At 58.6% G+C, this 19,777-nt stretch overlaps 1 protein-coding gene across 1 annotated transcript; it reads left to right on the forward strand.

The window, feature by feature from the left end:
* Nucleotides 1-513: 513 nt before the first annotated feature.
* UBALD1 (UBA like domain containing 1) lies at nt 514-8,848 on the forward strand. Its single transcript, XM_086473246.1, has 3 exons — nt 514-621; nt 6,601-6,660; nt 7,712-8,848. The coding sequence occupies exons 1-3, from the start codon at nt 514-516 to the stop codon at nt 8,030-8,032; spliced, it is 489 nt and encodes a 162-aa protein (XP_086329372.1). The 3' UTR covers nt 8,033-8,848.
* The last annotated feature ends 10,929 nt before the right edge of the window (nt 8,849-19,777 follow it).

Consider the following 19,777-nt stretch of genomic DNA (forward strand, 5'->3'; position numbering starts at 1 on the left):
GCTCCCCGCACGTCAACAGGAAACCGCACGCGGCCGACTGTAAACACCGCCCGCGCCCCCCCCTCCGCCCGCCCACGTGACTCGCCCCGCCCCAGCCCCGGCCCGCCCCCGCCGTCCTCTGATTGGAGACAGCGGCGTTGTTGACCATATACGGTCAGGTACTACCAAGCCACGGGCGACGGTTGGCCGGCCTGGAACGTCACTCAACGCGCACCGGCTCCCGGCCGCCGCTCCGCAAACAAAGCGGGGGCTGCCGGGAATTGTAGTGCGGACGGGGCTGGGGCGGTGCGGCGGCGCGGTGGGTGAGAACTACATCTCCCAGCGGCTCCCCGTGCCCCGCCCTGCCCCGCCCCGCCCCTGGCGGCCGTCGGCGGGGCTCGCCGGGCGCCGTGAGTCAGTGCCCAGTAAACATTGGCGTGAGCCGCGCCGGCTCCGCCATGGTGGCGGCGCCGTGAGGGCGGGGGGCGGCGCGGTGCGGCGGGCTGGGCGCCGCGGCGGCGGCGGGCCGGGGCCATGGACGAGCTCAAGCACCAGGTGATGATCAACCAGTTCGTGCTCGCGGCCGGCTGCGCCGCCGACCAGGCCAAGCAGCTGCTGCAGGCGGCCCACTGGCAGTTCGAGGTGAGGCCGCCGCCCCGGTACCGGCCCCCGCCACTGCCGAGCGCTCGGGGCGGCTCCCCGTGTGGGTTCGGGCAGTGTCGTGAGCGTGGGGCGCGCCCGGCCCGGCCCAGCGGGGCACACCGCTGTCTGCTCCGCCTTCCCCCCACCGCCCTCCCTGGGCGTCGTCGGTGTGGGGCGGCCGGTGCGTGGCGTGGGCCGCGCTCTGCCCCCGCGGTGGGCGTGGGGCGCGCGCGCGCGGCGGGGCGGGAGCCACGCGGCGGCGCGGGCCCCAGGCGGGCGGGGGGGGGTGGGGGGGCGCGGGAGCCGCGGTGCGCGGGTGGGTGCAGAGCGGGGGGCTGCCGGTCCGCAGGGCCGCCCGCTCCGGGGCGCGGAAGGGGCTGGGGGCGCCGAGCCCTCCTCCGGCCCCGGCCTGCTCCGGGCAGCGCTCCTCCCCGTGCCGCCGCCCCAGCCCTCCCGCGTGGCCGTGGGCTGGAAAACCCCGGCCCGGCCTTCCCCACGTCCTTGCCTCTGAGAGTCTGAGCCCTCGGGCAGCCGTGGGAGAGGAGACTTTGTAGGTCAAAGCTATCTCTGGCTCTGGGCTCTTTTTCCTCTTGCTCGTGGGCAGGGTAGTCCGTGGCATCGGCGGGGGTTAACGGCACGCGTGGGGCTGGGATTGCGGGTAGGGACCCCCCCCCCCGGCAGCCTTTCTGGGTGCTCGGCTCCTCCAGAGATCTCCGGAGCGAAAGCGCAGGGAGCAAAGCGGGGGGAGCGCGGCGGCTGTAGCAAGCCAAGCTCTTTCTCAATAGGATTTTTCTTTTTCTGCTGCAGCCCCAGCAGCTCTCTAGTCTGGAGCTGATGGATTTGACGCTAATGGCACCTTTGTAATTGAAGTGTCTGTTTTGTGATGCAGGAGGAGGTGTGAGTCAGTCTGGAGAGCAGAAGGTTCAGTTTGTATTCCCCCCCTGGCTAGGGCACCCCCATTCAGCCCGGACGGGTGCGAGCACCTCCCAGACGTTGTTCGGGGCTTGTTCTGTAACGTGACTGCGGTCGGATGCCTCGGGAACGGAGGCAGGTCATCACCATGCGATCTGCCTGCAGCCACCGGATTTCCAGATGCTAAATCAGAGGCCAAGAGGCATTCCAATCCAAGCCGTGCATGGCCAGGGAGCGAGTGGGTGGGTGTGTGGGGGCGTGCGGAAAGCCGAGCGGGCGTGTTCCCCTCCGCCTGCCCGTTTATCTGCTGATGAGGGCACCGGTGGCGGTGGTGGCGGTAGGTGCGTTGCATGTGTAACGTGTTCTGGGTTTTGTTTACTAATACAATTCGGCAGTGGCCCTCTGGGACGGGTGAGATCTGCTTCCACCACCTCCGTGCATGTCGGGAAAAATGCTGCGAATGGATGACAAAAGTTTTAACTTTCCTTTCAAAAGGCTTTTTGCAGAACTTTGCCACCGTTTGGCGAGTTGCACAAGTACAAACAGCCGTCTCCTGCCGGCTTGGCACTCACATGACTCAGAGGAAGCTCGGCTGTAAACAAAGGCGCTGTGATGAGCAGTTACCATGTTCCCACTCACTTTTGGTGCAACGGTCAGATAATTCCCTTTGCAAAATGGCCGCTGGGCATGCCTTCTTTGGGGAGCCTTGCTGGGGAGGTGTTGTCTCCTTACTCCAGCGTGCTCTTGCCCCTTGCCTGTGATATTCTGAGGCTTTTGTTATTCTAGTGTAGTACCCATTTGCTGACTGGCCCCGCATCTGCAGTGAGTATAAATTGGTGGAGTTCAGGCAAGCCCAGGGGTAATTTATGCTGTCTTCACTCACAGTCTCTGTGGGTTCAAAGTGCTGCTCCAGGGGTGCGGTGTGGGTCGGAGCAGCCCACTTGCACCCTAAGGACATTGCTTATCCCTGTAACACCACCGTGCAGAGAGGTGTTCTGCACAGTGGGGCCGAGGTGAGCTGGATGGCCCAGTGGCAAGACAGCAGGAATTGGGTTCACCCGGCTCTGCGCCTCTGTCCTGGCATCCTTCTGCCCTGCCCAGAACCTCTCCTGCCTTGGCACGTGCTCCGCTCACTGCTTGTGACGGCCAGACAGGGAGCAGGAGCCTGGGGTTTTGGGTCACTGGCAGGAGGGAAAGGGATGGTGGGATGCTGGTGTTTTGGCACTGCTTTCCTGGGCTTTTGCTGCTTTGGGGCTGCTCCGGGGCCATTGTGGCTAGCTGGGGAGGTTGCAGTGGGGGCTGCGGAGAGGGTTTGCTGTACGTGGTATCCTGCTGGCCCTGGGAGACCCAGAGTTTGTCCAGGGGGAAGGAACATGATCCAGGACAGCAAGCAGGGCAGGAGGTCAGGAAGCGGTTGGGGATGCAGCTGCCTTTGATGGAGCATGAGCTGATCAGAGCCTGTACTGTACTCGGGGGCTTGACAAGGAAGCTGTTTATTTTGCGCGTCCCCCCCATGTCTGGGGAATGGGGTAGTTCATGGGCAGTGTGTAAATCACCTCTCCCACTCACCGTGGCGACCCAGTGCAGGCTCTCCTGTGGCGCGCCCAGCGTGGTTTGGAGCTCTCGCAACACTGTGAGCTTTGCCGTGCTTCCAGGGACAGCTGCGGTGGGTGCCAGCAGGAACGGCCGTGCCAGCCCAGCCCTCCGGCAGCTGGAGCAGTGCCATGGCTGATCAGAGAGGGAGGTTTGCAGACCGAAGAAAGCAACTTGGAGCGTCTCTGGGTTAAGGCTGGTACTTGGTCTCCAGTGCCGCAGGTGCTGGCTTTTTGGGAGAAGCCAGGGAGGGCAGCAGGTACTCTGCTATGGCTTGAACCCAGCAGGCTACCAGGGACGCACTTCAAAGTTTGCAGAGTGTCATGTCGGGCTGAGTGGTGGATCAGGCTCCTTCCCAGGCAGAAGAGTATTATTCGGCTTTGTTATGTGCCAGTTGCCCCTGGGGCTGCTTGGGAAGGATAAGAAGAAATAAGCTTTAAAAAAACCCCACCCATTCCTTCCTTTTTCCTGGTGCTAAGTGTTGTGTCTGTCGTAGGGAGGTGGTGTGTGGGGAACAAGATGAGGAGCAGGTGTCTGGCTCTGCTCACTGTGTCCATGCTTGGATTTTCACTTCCTCTTCTGATGTATTTATGTTTTATTGAGCCCCTTGCCCTTTCCTTTGTGGCTCAAGGGCAGGGTGCCCCCAGGGCTGCTTTAGCACCCTGGGCTGACAGCAGCTGCAGCTCTCGCACACAGTTGAGACAGACCAGGTGCAAATGCAGCTTGGGCAGTGATGGGCAAGGGATCAAGCAGCACCTGGGGTCCCATCGGAGCGACTGCGGAGGGCTGGGTGTCCTGCTCCTCCAAGCTGAGCTGGTTCTGCTCAGCACCCGGGTCTCCTTGCATTCATCTCCCCACCTGGCCCCTGCAGCCATCCTCTCTCTGCCTGGGTCACCACAGGTGCCTCTTGGCACCCTGGCAGGATCTCTGTGTAATCTGCCTCTTGTGAAGCTCCTGGTTTTGCATCCTGGAAGGGGATGCCATGGTCTGGTCGCCTGCCAGGTGCGGCCAGGCAGTGGGTGTGGGGCTGCCCTGCTGCCACTCATCACCCAGAGTGATGGGGCCTTTGGTCCAGGGTCAGGGCTGAGCTGCGGCTCAGGCTTCTTCTCAAGGAGAGGAGCCTTAATTGGCTTTGCTGTTGCACTGGTTGCCCCTGGCACTTGTGACGCTGGCTGGAGACCAGGTGGCATCAGCAGTGTTGGTTACATGTGTGTCCCTGGCACCCTGTGCCACTGAGGACGTATGTGTGTCGGCCTCTTGCCCGCCTGGGTTGGGGCTGCTGCAGGTCCTGGGTCCCCTGGGAGGTGGCAGCTATTCTCCACAGGTGGTGGGCATTGCGGTGGGCAGAGGGGTTGCTTCTGCCACTCTTGGGAAGGGGCAGATGGCAGGGAGGAGACACAGTGTTTTAGGCAGAGGGGCCTGCAGTGGTGGAGTGCTTCCTCCACCTGGGTCACAGCTTTCATCCCAGCACCGGCAGGGATTGGTGGGCAGCTGAGGGGGACAGTGGGGACCTTCCCTGCCCCTGTCTGCTGGTGGCACGGTCCCAGATACGAGGCCATTTGAAAACAGGAGCACAGAGCAGATTTAATCAGCTTATGGTACCTGGCTGTGCCCACACCTCTGCCTTTGCTTCCCGTTTGCTGTTACCCCACTTTCTTATCACGATCCTTTCTGTCTGAGTGATAGGGCCTGTGGGTGCTGACATTGGACCTCACCCAGGACGAAGGGTAGTGCGGTAGTTGGGGTTTCGCTGCCTCAGAAGCGTCTGTGTCTCCGTTGGCTGTTACCTTGATTCCTAGATGTGTGCCAGGCTGTTCAGAACTGGCCTCCAGGGCCACAGACCCTATTCCTGCTGTATGGGCATCGCTGAAATCCAGGGGGTCCTGCCCATCCGTGCCGAGGGCTCTCGGGTCGCAGCCTAGCTGGGTACTGTTATTAAATGCAGACAGAGAAATGTGGCTATGGCGGGGAAGAGCCTTGCCAGCCCAGCTATTGCATGTTCCCCCCCGAGGTTTGGGAGCTGCCAGACTCTACAGCAGCAATTGCTTCCCCCACCCAGGTCTGGATTATTGTTTGCAGATACTGCTCCTGGCTGCCACCTGGTCTGGCTGATAGTTTACCCCCCCGTTTAGCCAGGAAACCGTAAACCCCGCAGTGAGTGGCTGGCACGGGCTGTCCAGCTCCCTGGTGGTGCGAGCACAGCCTTTCCTTCGCCTTTCCAGGGCCTGTCAGCTTGGGTGTTTGGGGCCAGAATAGTTTTCCATCAGATCAGTGAACTGAGCTGACTTGCCATCGTTCATCCTGTCCCTAGGTGTGACGCAGGAGCGTGTGGCTGTGGGCACCGGGACGAGGAGTGTGTGTGGTGGTAGGACTGCGGCTGCTGCAGTCGCACAGGGTTTGGTACAACCTGCCTTGGCTGTTTCCAGGTTTTTTCTGGTTTTGGTTTGTTGGGTTTTTTTTTAGCAGCTTGGGTCACCCCAATCACCAGCTTGCAGGAAGGGAGCAAAGTCTCGGGTGGTGTGGCAGCGCCTGGCCGCAGCCCTGTGCCTCGCACCCCAGCTTGTAGACCTGCAGGCCAGGCTGCCTCTGGGGCAAGGGTTGAATGGGAGTCGATGAGGGCTTTTCCTCCAACCAGAACTGAATCTAAACCATTTCTCTAACATTTCTATGAGGCCTGATCTGCAGCTGAATCAAAACATTGTTTTCTAGCCCTCACCCTGGCACAGAACAGGAGTCAGCTTCACCTTCCACCGGTCCTGCATACCCCCAAAGCTTCTGCTCCCTGTCTCTGCTGCTCCCAAACCTGGGCAGGTGTCTGCCCTCCTGGTCAGCTCATGCACACACCGTTCCTGCCCTGCTTTTGGCATTTGACATTTACCAGATTACTACTGGGCTGAATTGGAAGCTAAGCAAAGTGATGTCAGTCGTAACCATACCCTGCCTGCGACTGAATTGGAAATGCTCTGTATGTGGGGTGGGCTACGTCTTGCAGCCCCAGCCCTGGGGATCTGCCAGATGAATGTGATGACCACGATCTTGTCCTGTTAAGGCCAAGCATCTAACCAGTAGGCACTGGGCTTCCCCTGCTGGGTTTGGATTTGGTTATCCTCCTCTCCCTGCAAGCAGCGGTTGCAGAGCGTCATTGTGAGTTGTGAAACACCCGCCAGGGTCTGCTCCAGCAGTGGCCGCTTCTCAGCAACAAGCACAGTGATCCCAAATACGTGTGGTTGCCACCTGCCCTGGTGCAAGCAGATGGCAGGCACCCATCCCTGCTTGGGGACGTGGGAGCAGCTATGTGCAGTGCACTCCCGTGTGGCCAAGGGGACTGTGGGCAAGGGGGCTGTGGGCAAGGTCCAGTCCCCCCCGGCTGGATTATCTTTGGGGTCTTGCAAAGCCCTGCCATTGTGTGCAGGGATGCTGTGGGTGCCGAGTTTGTGTGCTGGTGGTAACATCATCTGTTTTTTTTCTTTGCAGACTGCTCTCAGTGCTTTTTTCCAAGAAACTAACATCCCCTACAGCCACCACCATCAGATGGTAAGTGCTTTCCCACTTCTCCAGTGTTCATCCAGGGCACAGCACCAGCTCGCTGCTTCACAGCTCCAGGAGTGCAGGCAGGGAGGTCTGCCTGGGCGCTGCCAGAGCTGCCTGCCAAGGAAGGTATTCTGAGAGAGCAGCTGGGGGTGGTGTCACCTGTCCTACATAGTGCGCTCAGAACCCTGCGTAGGGGTTGGGGCTGCTCCTCTGAGAAGGATAGTCCAACAGAGGTTGCTTTGGGCATGTCCAGCAGTCCAGATCAGCCCCAACGTGGCAGAGGGGGAGCCTGGAGCACCGTCCCATTGTAGGCTTTGTAAACACAGGCACAGATATGTGCATGCTTCCCACCCCGCAGCCCAGCCACACATGCAAGTCCTCGTGTGCTCACTGGAGCAACCGAGTGTGCAAATCCCTGGAGCCTCACTGGAGCATGCCTCTAGTACAGCGTGCACGGTGTCTGGCTGTGTGTAAACACAACAGAGCACGCACGTGGGTGCTGCCTGCCTCCACTCTCTCCCTGCTGTCCCCAGGCTCGGTCCCTCTACTCTTCTGCCCCGGCAGCCTGTAATCTGCTTGGGCAGATGTGTCTTAGGGATTTGCTGGCTGCCATGGCCTCATTTGACTCTCCGGGGCAATTGGGGATTTAGAGCGTGCAGTAAGCATGCAGAGCAAGTGCCTGGCAGGGCCTGGGCATGCTCGGTCTCCCATGGGGTGGGAGCTGAGCCTGAGCCTTGCACCCACCCAGCCAGAAAGCTGCAGGCCCGGGGTGGCACCAGCGGGTCATGGAGTAGAGGGTATCCCCAACTTGGCTGGGCGCAGGAGGGAGTGCAGCGGGGTCTCGTGTGGGCCCTCTGACAGGAGCCGTCACCGCAGCTTTAGTCTTCAGAGCCTTAAATAACTGCTGCTTGCGGGCAGCATCGTCAGCAAAGTGCGAGGCTGGGGGCTCCCTGTGCCCCAGCAGCGGGGGCAGAGGGGTCTTGTGCTGGGCCCTGGTGGGAGGCAGAAGGTGGAGACCCCTCCTCATGCCTGATCCCGTGTCTTCTTCCCGCAGATGTGCACTCCTGCCAACACGCCGGCCACGCCGCCCAACTTCCCCGATGCCCTCACCATGTTCTCCCGCCTCAAGGCCTCCGAGAGCTTCAACAGCAGTAGCCCTGTGGCCTCCATGGCGACTTCCCCGCCGCCCCCGGCCCCGCCGCTACCCCAGCACGGGGCTTTCAACCCCACCTGGCCCACAGCTTCGCCCCCCGGCCAGCAGCAGAGCATGTGGACTCCGGCCCCCCCGGCGCAGCCTGCGGGCTGGCCAGCCGCCGTCTCCCAGCAGGCCACGGCAGAACAGAAGGCCAACGTGACCATGGAGGCAGAGAGATGAGGCCGCGGCAGAGAGCGAACGCGGCGGGGACCCCTGCATATAAATTTTTTTTTCTCTTTTTTTTCCCCCTCCCTGAAGAGGAGAGGAACTCTGCTGCCAGGGCATCTGGCAGCTGCTGAGACACACAAGCAGATAGCTGCCTTGCATGGGTTTGGTTTGAAGTAGTTTTTACTTGTCCTCAAGCTGAACGGAGCTCCCCAGAGACAGCAGCAGGCTGCGTGGGACACGGGACCGGTGCTGGCCTCTGCCTGGGACCCAGTTGCTGCCAGGCTCTCCGGGAGGGAGCACCCCCTCCTCTCTTGGGACACCGGAGTTTGCATGCGAGTGACATTTACAGAGGAGGTCCCTTCTTCATGGTCCCCTGGGCACCCCACCAGGCAGAGTGGGTTGTGCCTGTGTGTTTCCCCCCATCTCTTGGCTCCACTCAACTGGGTGAGGGGCAGACACCCCATGCGGCTTATTTTTTGTAAGGGGGGCAGAGAGCCAGGGCTGTTCCTGCTCGGCCGCAGCCTCCACCCCACGTGTGCCGTGCTCGCTGGTGAGCAGGGCTGGGGACACTGGCTCCCAGGGAGGTGTCTGGCCCCTCACCCAGCCCCAGCAATGGAGAGCAGGGGGTGAGCCACAGGTGGCCCGGCTGGGCCAGCACCCTCTGCCCTTGTCCTCCTGGGATGGGGTTTGCCCCGGGGCTGTTTGCATGACACAGTGTAACCCTAGAGACTGGGATGGTTTTTAACCCCTCTGTTCTTTTCTCCCGGTGGCTGGAAGTCTCTCCGGACACGCCGCAGCCGCTTGCAATACACGCTCTTCTGCTTTGAACCTGGTGTCTCTGCTTCGTTTGCAGCAGCGGCGGCGAGATGCGGGATAGGCTGGCCTGGGCCCAGGGTGTTTCAGGGTCCCCTCTCCGAGTGGCTCTGTGCGTGCTGTGTCTCTGCTGCGCGTGTGCTGCTCCAAACACCCTGTCCCAGCCGTGCAGACACGGCTGCCTTTGGCCAGGTGCATGCCAGGGCTCAGCCCCAGCAGAAGGCAGCTCTGCCCACTGCCCCACCACATCAGCTGTGGGTGTGAAACCCTTCCAGGAGCAGGGGCAGGCTGATGGCAGGGCTGCAGGGAGACCTCAGGCTCCCTGTATGACACCCACAAGGTCCTGGGTGCCTTGCTGTGACGTGGCTCCTTATCACCTCTTCACCAGATGACAGGGGCTAGGTCCCTTGGAGGTTGCCATCCCTGCCAAGTCCTCTCCCCGTGAGGTTGTCCCCCTGCATCCTTGTGCTCCCCAGTCAATAATTTCAATCTCTTACTTGTGTTGCTAAAATAAATGTAGGAGTGATGGTTTCACCCAGGCTGCCTCTTGTACAGCCTTGGCAGAGGCTGGGAGCAAGGGCTGGAGCTGGTGCTGGCCCTTGTAAGCTTCCCTGTGTGGGGTTGTGTCAAAGCTGCATGCCTCAGTCCTATGCCACCGAGGTGGACTGGGCCGAGCTGGTGGCATCCAGAGTGAGCTGGGGCTGTGGGCCTCATGAACCCAGCTGGGGTGGCCTGAGCACAGCAAGGCCAGCGTGGAGTCTTGCTAGGAGTGGGGATGGTCTGCAAGGCAGGGGCTGTGCAGCATAGAGCCCATCTGGGGGAGACAGAGAAGGGATCTGTCCCCAGCCTTGGAGAGAGGCACCTGCCTGTAAAACAGGTGAAGCCACATGGAGACCTGGGTGGCAGGGAGGGGAACCTCCCTGTGACTGTCCCAGGGCCACCAGGAACCACAGGATTGGAAAATCCAGGGCTAGACCACAGACCTGAACATCGGACTAGTCAGCGCTTACAGGGATGTGGCACAGCCCAAAAGCATCAGGCTCTGGTCGCTGCATCCATGAGGATGCCCCATGTGTCCCCGTGAGGCCAGGGACTGCACAGGAGAGGCAACAGAGGAGGGAGCATATTTATGACCAGTGGTGGTGCCCCACTGCAATGAGCAGCTGCCAGGGCAGTGTTGCCCCCCACCCCACCAGTCCCCCGAGGCCAGGCAGCACAGTCCTGGTGCGCCTGCCTCCTCCCCAGATCCCCACGCTGTTTCACAGCCCCCTGGCCGGCTCAGACACCCGCTTGTCCTGCTGCCACCCGTGGCAGCCTGCCACCGGCCCCCCGAGGAGCCCAGCTTCATCGGTGTGGCACCTGCAATGCAGAAGGATAAACAGCCTTGCGTGGGGCACAGTGACCCCAGCAGCACCCCTGGGAGTCCCCCGGGGAGTGCTCAGCAGCAGGCTGAGCCCACGTGGTGGGGCCAGTGGCTCAGGGGACACCGGGTACAAGTGTTTACTTTGTGCATCCCTCCATCCCCACCACCCTGCCTGGGTGACACTGCGACCTTGGAGTCTGTCTTGCTGAGGAGCTTCTCCAGGGCTTTTTGTCTGTCCTAGTCCAGCAGGGACATTCTCTGCAGCAGGTCCTGCATCATCTTGCTCAGCTGGATCGTGGTGTGTTTCAGCTCTTCCTGGCTCGCTTCGGTCTCCAGTGCGGCCTTGTTTGCTTCCTGAGGGGGGCATGGTGTCAGCCATCGCCTGCAGACGCCAGCCCTGCTGCCACTCCCTTTCCTTGCTCAACACCCGAGCCCTGCTCCAGCAGCACCTTGCTCATGGCTGGGTGCTCCACCATCCTGCGCAGGCTCCATGTCTGCCATGCACCCCGAGCCACCTGCCCTCCCCTGTGCCTCCCTCAGAGCCAGTCACCATCATTTGTCCCCAGGTCCACCAGCATGGCATGGCCACGAAATCCTGCCACGCTGAGCCGCTTCGGAGTGGGGATGCACTGAGTCTGGGCAAGCCTGTACCCAGCCTGGTTCAGGTGCCAACCATGGCAAAAGTGGCTACGGAGCTGAGCCCAGGGCGGTGCTCGCCTGGGTGTCCTTGGTGTCACCCCACAGCCGCTCCACAGTTTCCCACAGCTTTGTGCACTGCTCCTGCAGCTGCCCCACTTGGCCCAGCACCTCCCTGCCAAAATCTGGCCCCTGGGGAGGACAATTGTGGCTCTGGGTGAGAAACGGTGGCTACAGGGCCCGATGGAGGCAGGGAGGTGCACTTATGAGTGACCCCAGTGAGTGGCTAGTGAGGACATCCCAAGAGATGTCAGTGTGTCCCCGGCAAGTGGGTTGTTGGGCTGCAGCCCCCAGGCCCTCGGGCAGCCCCCTCCGCTAAGGCCTGGGCAGCTGGGTACCTTGTCGAGTCCATCCTGCAGGTGCCTCATCTCACCCAGCACCTTCTCCAGTTGGGCAGCCACGTCCTCCAAGGGCCCCAAGTTGCCTGAAAACAGACACCAAAGCTTTGCTCTGAGCAGTACCGGCTTCTGCAGCTCCCCAGCATGGCAACATCCCAAACCCAGCTGGCTTTATGGCTGCGGAGATCCCCTGGCACTGCTGCCAGGCGCTGGGCTTGGCCAGCACCAGTGTGCCGCAGAAGGCAGTGACCACGTCCCTGCCAGCCATGCCAGTGTGGATGGGAGTGAAGCAGAGGGACAAGGGGACTGCAGTGGCCTGGGGTCCCAGATGGCATGGCTGAGCATGGGCCCACCATCCAGCAGTCCTGGCAAAGGTCTGGTGGCACAACCTGGCATGGTGGCCCCGCGTGGTGGGGATGTCAGTGCTCACTGTGCTGCTGGTGCTGGCTCTTGTGGTGGCTGACGTGTCCCCGCAGGCTCGTGCTGCTCCAGCAGCCAGTGCAGCCTGCATGGGTCTTCATGGACCAGCTCCTGCGAGACCTCGGGAGCAAGCTCCTGGCTGGAGAGCTTCTGAAACAAAACAGCCGCTGAGGTTTTGGGGAGAGAGAAGAGCCCCATGCCATCCTGGAGCCGAGGGGCGTTGCCAGCCCCCAGCAAAGGAACCTGGCACGCAGGAGCCTGCACGCACCTCACCAGCGGGCACACCACGGACAGAGCTCTGGTGCAGCTCCCGACGAATCTCCTCCTGCAATCAGGACAGAAATCAGCCCTTCCACCCTGCTCCAGGAAGAGAGAGCCTGGGCAGCCCCTGGGATGGGGAAGGAGATGCCAAACCCCCAGCACCATCCTGTCCCCAGCACTGTGCATCTCCCAGGGCCTCAAAATCTAGAGGGTAAAATCCTCATGGCACTGCAGGAGGGACAAGAGCAGCGGAGGTGGCCAGGACACTGGGGCACCCAGGGATGGATGTCTGCTTTGGTGGCTGGTAGGGTGTCAGAAGAACTTTGCGGGGCCAGATGCTCAGCCACACACATTGCTGCAGCCACAGCAGCCCTTGGGAAGCTTGAGTGCGTTTTGCATAAGGATTTGTCAAAGCCTGACCCTGGAGAGCTTGGGGACAGTCCCAGGGACTGGGTGCTGAGTGCCTCTGCGCATGGTGCCGCAGACGCCCACTCCCAGCCCCTCTGCCAGGGCTCCCCCTACTCACCAATTGATCCAGGATGCTCTGCAGGAGGTGGCTGTGCTCGTCCTGCAGCACCGACCGCTCTCGGGCCTTCTCCTGACCAGCCTGTTAAACAGAGGCATCAGGGGGTTCAGCATCCACAAGGCTTGGGAATGGTGGGGATCAGCATCAGCAGGGACAGGCAGGGATCAGCAGCGCCCAGCCCACGGCTGGGCACCATGCCTGCAGACAGTGTGTCTCCAAAACGCCTGGGCCCCAGGGCAGATCCCACATCTCCCAGATTGGCCTTGGGGTGGGAGCGAGCTCGAGCTCAGGACGTCATCCCTGTCACCCTGTGCATCCTTGCCATCCGTCAGGTCCCCAGGGAGCCCAACACCTCTGCCAAGAGCTCTCCAGCAACTGTCCCAGCTTTGGGCATGCACCTTTTGGAAACTGTCCTTCAGGAGCTGCAGCTCCTCCTGGAAGCCGTCAACGCTGGTTTTCAGGGAGCAGAAGGTGGTGAACATCTCCTGCAGCACGTTCATGACCTAAGGAATACAGTTTTGGCTAGTGATGCTGGGTCCCCGTGCTCTCTGGGGAACATAGAGAAAAGGGAGGCACAGCAAAGACTGGGCCTTGGGGATGTCTCTGGGACCCAACAGGGCTGCCACAGCAGCAGCCACATCTGGCCAGCCCATGGCCATGCCCATGGAGCTCCCCCAAACTGAAATGAAAGGTGCTCAGGAGGGGATAAGTGTCCCTCTTTGCCCCAGCAAAGTGCTGTCGCCTTTTCCCTTTGTGCTGAAAGCCAAGGTCACAACATGTGAGATGGGACTGACCCAGGCCTGACAGGTCTCACAAGGGATGAAGAAGTGTTGGGTTTGCTGCCGGCCAGCCCCGTGTTGCCTGTGGAGATGACAGACAGGCCACCACAACTCATCCTTACACCGTGACGTGTGGCTTGAGTGAGGAAGATGGCTCCAATGTTACCTATTGTTTCCCACTCAGAGTCTAAACTTGAACAGTCAAATGACTTGAACATGTGCCATGGCAATGTCTCCCACAGGGTCCTGCCTTGGTGTGGTAACAGCCTGCCTGTGAGGCAGCATTACTGTCACCTGCAGCCCAGCTGCTTGCTATGCCACAGGGAAGAGAGGGGAAGAGCCTTCTGGGAATGCTGTTGTTCCTGCCTGGGGAGTGGGGACTGTGTGCTCCAGCCCAGGGAGACCCCAGCCCCCAGGCATAGCTTACAGGGCAGGATGGGACCAAACAGACCTAAATCTCAGAGCAAGTATTGTTGGAGCCCCGGGTGCAGGTGAAAGTGACTGAAACAGCCTTTGGCCATTGGCTGTGTTAAAATACTGCTCTTAAACTAGTCTCAACTGTGGAGCTGGGGCCACTGGAGCCAGAAAGGTGCCTCTGTGCTTTGCCAAGCTCCTTGATCCTGGGGCAGCAGGTGTCATGACACGGGCTTGTCACTGTGTAGGGCAGGACCCCACGTAGGGCAGGAGGTGGCGCAGGAGGTGGCATGGGACAGACCCTGCTGTGACAATCTGTACAGGGCAGGACTGGCAAGCCATCAGCCGAGCAGCAGCGATGTGGCAGTGTGACTGCTGCCCTGCTGAGGACGGGCACCATCCAGAGGATGGTTTCTCACCTTTGACATCCCTTTCTCAGTCACTTTCATCCTCTTCTTCAGCTGCACCATTTGGCACTCCTTGGCGGCTGCCCTGCCTGGGGCTGGCAGCTCTGCGGTGCCCGAGGGCTCAATGGGGTGGCTCGGCTGCCCCTCTGCCCTCCCCAGCCACGGCTGCTGATGGAGGGAGGAAGGCTTCCCCCCCGGCCCCCAGTGGGCTCCAGGAGACCCCTCTCATCCTCCCTGACCTGCGCTGTGCACTCCTGCGGCTGAAGGTGCTCCAGGAGGCCACGCAGGAGGACGTGGAGGGCACCGACTTGGTGTCCGGTACCGTCGGCCGTGCCGAAGGCCGGCTCCGCCAGCGTAACGGTGACGCTCATGCTGCCTTCGGCCCCCACCATGGCCGCCCCGGGCCGGGGACGCTGGCGGTCTGGGGCCTGGGGCTGAGATACAGGCGACATTACCCGGAGATGGCCCCGGGGTTCCGCCGCAGCCCCCCCCCCCCCTCCAGCAGCCCGCCGGGAGGAGCAGGCCCTGGCCCCGGCCCCGGCCCTGGCCCAGCGTGGTGCGGCCTGGCGCGGGGAAGCAGGCCGCGGCCCCAGCCCGGCCTAGAGAGCAGGCCCCGGCCCCCGGCTGGGAGAGCGCAGCCCAGGACCGCCCCGCCGCGGCACCGCCCGCTGCCCGCCCCGCCCCGCCCCGGAGCCGGCAGGTGCCGCCGGGAGCCGCAGCCGGGACCTGCCTCCCCACGAGGCCGAGGCGGGGGGGTCGGGCGCAGGTCCGGCTGGGCCCTGGGCAACGGTGGGGCCGGGCGAGGAAGACCGGCGGCGGGAGCCCCGGGCAGGCCGCGGCGGCCTCCTGGCAGCGGGGCCAGCTGGAGCCGTGGGGCCACTGAGCACGGGGGGGTGCAGCACCATCCGCCGCTGGTAAGAAAAAGAGGGATGAAAATAAATCCGCGGTTCGCTCTCTGAGGAAGGCCCTCGCTTCTCCAGGCAGAGGGAAGGTCTCTGTGCTCTGCCGGGGCTGGAGCATTCGCTGCGGAGCTGCGCGTCCCGGGGAGAAGAGGTCTGGGTAATACGGGCCGAGGAGAGGAGGTGGCAGCCCTGGGCTTGGACTGGTCTAACGCTGTCCGTAGCGGCCACAAAGTGCCGCAGGGTACTACTAAAATCTTAACGGAGCTTCAGCTTTGTCCCCTCAGCGATGCAGGGAAGGGTTGGCATGAGAGGATCGGGATGGGCTGGAGGGCTGGAGCAGCGGGTGCCGGCTGAAATTTAATCGTATGGAAAGCGAGGTCGTGTACTTGGGGAAAGACTTTCCACTGTAAGGTGAGCGCTCCGGCCCGACCGAGGTTGTGGCAGCTTGCAGGGAGGACGGCTGGGAGCTGTGGGCAGGGCAGAGCTGTGAGGAGAGCAGATAGGATCCGTTATCCAGGCGGATCCCCAGGAGAGGAGGGAGCCAGGCCTAGGTGCAAGTGCGTGTGTTTGCAGTCATCCCTGCTGAGGAGAGATGAGCTTGATCATTCGGTGATCAGGAACGATGAGCCCGTTTTAGAGGAGACGAAAGAATCTCTTCCTTGACCAGCGTGAACAGAAATGATGATGATGGGGATGATGTTGTCCATGAGCACATTGGCTGTGTGAACCCTGTGAGATGTAGAGAGCTCATTCAGCTGATGGGTAGCGCAGCACAACAGCAAATTCCAGTAAATAAATATTAGTGGGAGGCTGGGAGGTCTTTAACCATTCGAGCGGTGCGATCTTGGTTTTGCCTCCCGAGGGGACTGGAGAGGTGAAAGGGTAGGAGCTGTTAAGGCAGCATTCAGTTGCTTTATGAAAAGCACAGGGGTTTGTAATTGCTGCTAAATGAAGGGATGGGGCTTGGGACCCCAAGAAGAGCTCCAGGGCGGTGCAGGCGAGTGGCAACAGGAAGGCTGGGAAGGACACCACCATGCTGATGTCCTCTGGGTCATCCACAGGAGTCACGCTTAAGGTTAAACTTCTCCAGGTTGATGCAAGGGTAGGTGTGTGCCCCGTGGTTCAAGGGAAAAGTTGTTCAGAGATGGTCTTCTTGCACCAGTGAGAACTGGTGAGGAAGCTGGCGGTTGTCATGTTCCAGGCTGAGCCTAAAATTCAGGTGGTAGACTAGATCAGGCACAATGGCTTTAAGTAGAAATGTTTTAAAATATAATTATAGTTTTGGGCTGCGTGTAAAACTTGCTGAGAAGCACTTTGTGAATGTGCAAGATACGCTCCTGTTTGTTCCCTTTCAGCCAACGTGCTTGAAACAGGGCTTTCATTTCAGCAGGGGCCCTTCTGCTTTCCAGAGTGAGTGACTGGAGTAGGCAGTAGGGGAAACTAGAGTGAGTATTACGTAGCGTAATATATAACCATAGTATGTCATTCATTCATTTTTGGGAACTAAACAAACTTGGGTCAGTGTGGAAAGTGCAGGGTGAAAACTTCCCTTCCCCAAAGGCTTCTCCAAGTGTAGCGATGTTGATGTGCCCCAGGAAATCCCTGGAAGTGTTTAGTGATGTACCTGCTCTGCTCTCCTTAGGCGTGAGGCAAGGAAGGAATTGCTGCTTGGAGGTAGGGAGGCAACGACTTTAGGAGCTGATAGGAGTCTGTCTAGTGGCGTGGCTTGAGCACAGATGGGGGATGAGGCTGTCAAATGGACAGGGTGATGGAGCGACATCCCCAGATGTCCCCTGAGTAACGCCCAGTGGAGCAAATGGGCTTGGTCCTCCCCAGCTGCTACAGGTGGTGGGGCTGCAGTGGCCAGGCCTGCTCAGGGCTGCACTCAGGGAGGTGCTGGAAGAGGGGATGTGCATGTTCATATGCTGGGTACCAGAAGATCTTGCCACTGGTGTGACTGGGACAGTTAACAGAGAGGGAGCTTCTCTTTCAGAACCTGAGCCCTTCCTAAGAAGATGGAAGATGGTGCTGAGTTTCTTGTGTTCCCTCAACAGGTCCTGCATCTGGAACTCTGTTCTGAAATTCAGTTCCTCATGTTTGTGTTCTGACTGGAGCTCTCTCTCGGCTGCTGGCATGAAAGGAGGGAGGGTGTCTCTGTCACCACCTTGTTTTGGTTGATGAGCGTGTTTTTGAAGCTTGCTTCCTCATCAGCCATGCTTTCTGTGTGTGGGAAATCACACAGTGATGCGAAGCGTGGTGACTGCTTTCCTTGTGGGTGAAGCACAACTGGCAGATGCACTCTGGGAGTGCAGCTAATGCATTCCTGGAGCTGAAGGGCATTCAGCCAGGGGCCAGACTAGAACCTGTCCACAGCACCCACACCGTATGTGTTTCAGGGGGTTTTGGGTCCTTGGCACAGCGTTGGCAGCTGCCGAAGTGTTCCCATTGCCAGTGTTACTAACATAGAGAGAGAAGGGATGAAAGTAACTTTATTATGTAAAAGGTTATCTTTTTTTCCCCTTCAGTTGTGAATTTAGCAGATAAATACTTTTATTTAAAGGATGTAGTTGATGCAGAGATCTTCCATTATGAGCATGACTGGTTTTGGAAGGAGATACACAGACTTCTAGTATCTGCTCTGATCCAAGATGTTTTTTTGTTTGTTTGTTTATGGGTAAAGAGAAGTATGTAATTAGGTGTTCTACGTCTGTCTGTGATACCATTGTAAAGCCCTGCATTTGATTTCTTACAATTGCTTTAGTCGGGAGAGAATATCCTAGACTGGAAGAAGCTAAGTTTTTTAAACTCCTTTTAATGGCAGTTTTTGTAGGGTCTGCAGTGGGGCTGTGCACCACTTCTGCTGGTATTACCACGGCTCTGTACTGGGTGTGCCGTCAGTACTGGGATAATTTTTCTGTGGGCAGGCTCACATGTGCACTGAGCCGAGGACAAGACTGATGGCTGCCAGGTGAGACAAGGAAGAAATGGTATTGCCTAATATGGAGATTAAAATAATAATGAAGGCAGTGGGACTGAATATACCTTCGAGCTTCTAGGCAGGTATGCCAACTTCTCATCAAACTGCAATGAGAAGGTGTTCTCATAGACTGATCTGTGCGAAGCTTCTGAAAACAGGGAGGACAGGAGAGTTGGAAAACAACAAATAGATGCTGATAATGCCTCATGGCTCTTAGTAGCAGTCAATGATGTTCTAAAAGACAATGATTTTAATTGTACAGTACTGTTCTCCCCGTTACAGTAAAAGTGATGGTTTGTAGGGGGAACTTCAATTGTTCTGCAAATTGTTGGAGGTTTTTTGGTTGGTTTTGCTTCCAGGACTTGATTTTGCGACTGCTGTGCAGGCAAAGTACTCTAGCCTGAAACCGATTGACTCTCCTGCAGATTTCAGAGTGAGGCACCTGAGCAGGCAAGTTTGCAAGTATAGATGTGTACGTAGCTTTTTTTCCTTCAAACAACACGTGATGAGCAACTTCTGCCTTGGGATGTGATACCTTGCTGTTTTCCTGTGTTGCTGATCGGCGCTTGGTATCCATCTCGCAACGGGAGAGGAGCAGTGCGATTTTCATGAGCAGTGTTGGATCTTTGCATGCTCTGCAAAGGACGGATCTCCTTCCTTGATCAAAGGCAACACAATTAGAACAGGTGCTGTAGGAAACCACAATCCGTTTTCTCAACAGTATGAAGTCTCTGAGGCAGGCGGAGCGCAGTTTTTATTCCTGGCATGAAAAGTTCAGGGAAACTCTTGGCTGCTGTCACAGTTTTGCATTCAAAATTTTCAGTTTCGCGTTCTGAATTTTGGCTCATTCATTCAGAGCTGCCTTGTGGCTGCAGTCTAAAATTTGTTCTCTTTGTGGTGGTGAAAAAGGGCTGTTTGAGAGCCCAGAGAGTACAGCAGGCCTGTGCTGGTCATAGATCTGGGTGGAAGTTGGAGGTAGGAAGGAAGCTGTTTCATGCTGCTCATCTCCTGTGTGAGGCCCCGCTTCGATGCTGCAGCTATCTTTAATCTGAACTTAGCAGGCCTGAATTTAACATAAAAACATAGAAGGAATAACCCCAAAAGATGGCAATGTAATTAGCATCTTAGGAATTATGAAGAACAGCTGCCGACCATGTGTGTTCGACTTTGTACCTCTTGGCATGATGAAACCTGAGGTGGTCACAGAATGAAGAAGTGAGTTGGGGCTTCCCGTGCCTGTTGTGATTGGTAAGGTAACTCTGCATAGTGATAGTTATGTTTCCTTTACCTCTTTTGTACATAAGAAAATGGAATAATACCCAGTTCTCTTACAGATTAAGACAATCTAAGATAAAGCATTTGTGGGGAGATGGTGGACCCTCTGCCCTGAACCAGTGTGCAGGTAGACATCCCCTATTGCATATGTCTCCAAACCTTCTTTGATACCCAGTCTCTGCATTTAGAAAGAAAATCTTCTCTGCCTTGCCCTAAGACACTGGCTACCTATTAACAGTTTTGGAAGGAGTGTTCAAACTTTTAAGTTTACACACTCACTGTTTTGTCTTGCATTTTATCTTACAATCACAAATTCCATCCATCACATCTTGCTGTGGTACATGCATGTCCCGTGCTGTAGATATATGAGGGTGGTGAGACACTGGCACAGGCTGCCCAGAGAGGTGGTAGAAGCCCCATCCCTGGAAACATTCAAGGTCAGGTTGGACGGGGCTCTGACCAACCTGATCTGGCTAAAGATGTCCCTGCTCACTGCAGGGGGTGGGACTAGATGGCCTTTAAAGGTCCATTCCAGCCCAAACTGTTCTGTGATTCTGTGTTTCATCTTTATTTACTCATTGCATTG

Source organism: Leptosomus discolor, chromosome 14 (genome assembly GCF_034619465.1).
Source record: "Leptosomus discolor isolate bLepDis1 chromosome 14, bLepDis1.hap2, whole genome shotgun sequence".
Lineage (NCBI taxonomy): Eukaryota > Metazoa > Chordata > Aves > Leptosomiformes > Leptosomidae > Leptosomus > Leptosomus discolor.

What these genes read in the sequence shown, in the direction of transcription:
- UBALD1 (XM_086473246.1), top strand. Translation starts at nt 514, where the DNA reads ATGGACGAGCTCAAGCACCAGGTGATGATCAACCAGTTCGTGCTCGCG. An exon ending in CGGCCCACTGGCAGTTCGAG is followed by an intron (nt 622 to 6,600) that starts GTGAGGCCGCCG and finishes TTTTCTTTGCAG; the next exon opens with ACTGCTCTCAGTGCTTTTTT. An exon ending in ACAGCCACCACCATCAGATG is followed by an intron (nt 6,661 to 7,711) that starts GTAAGTGCTTTC and finishes TTCTTCCCGCAG; the next exon opens with ATGTGCACTCCTGCCAACAC.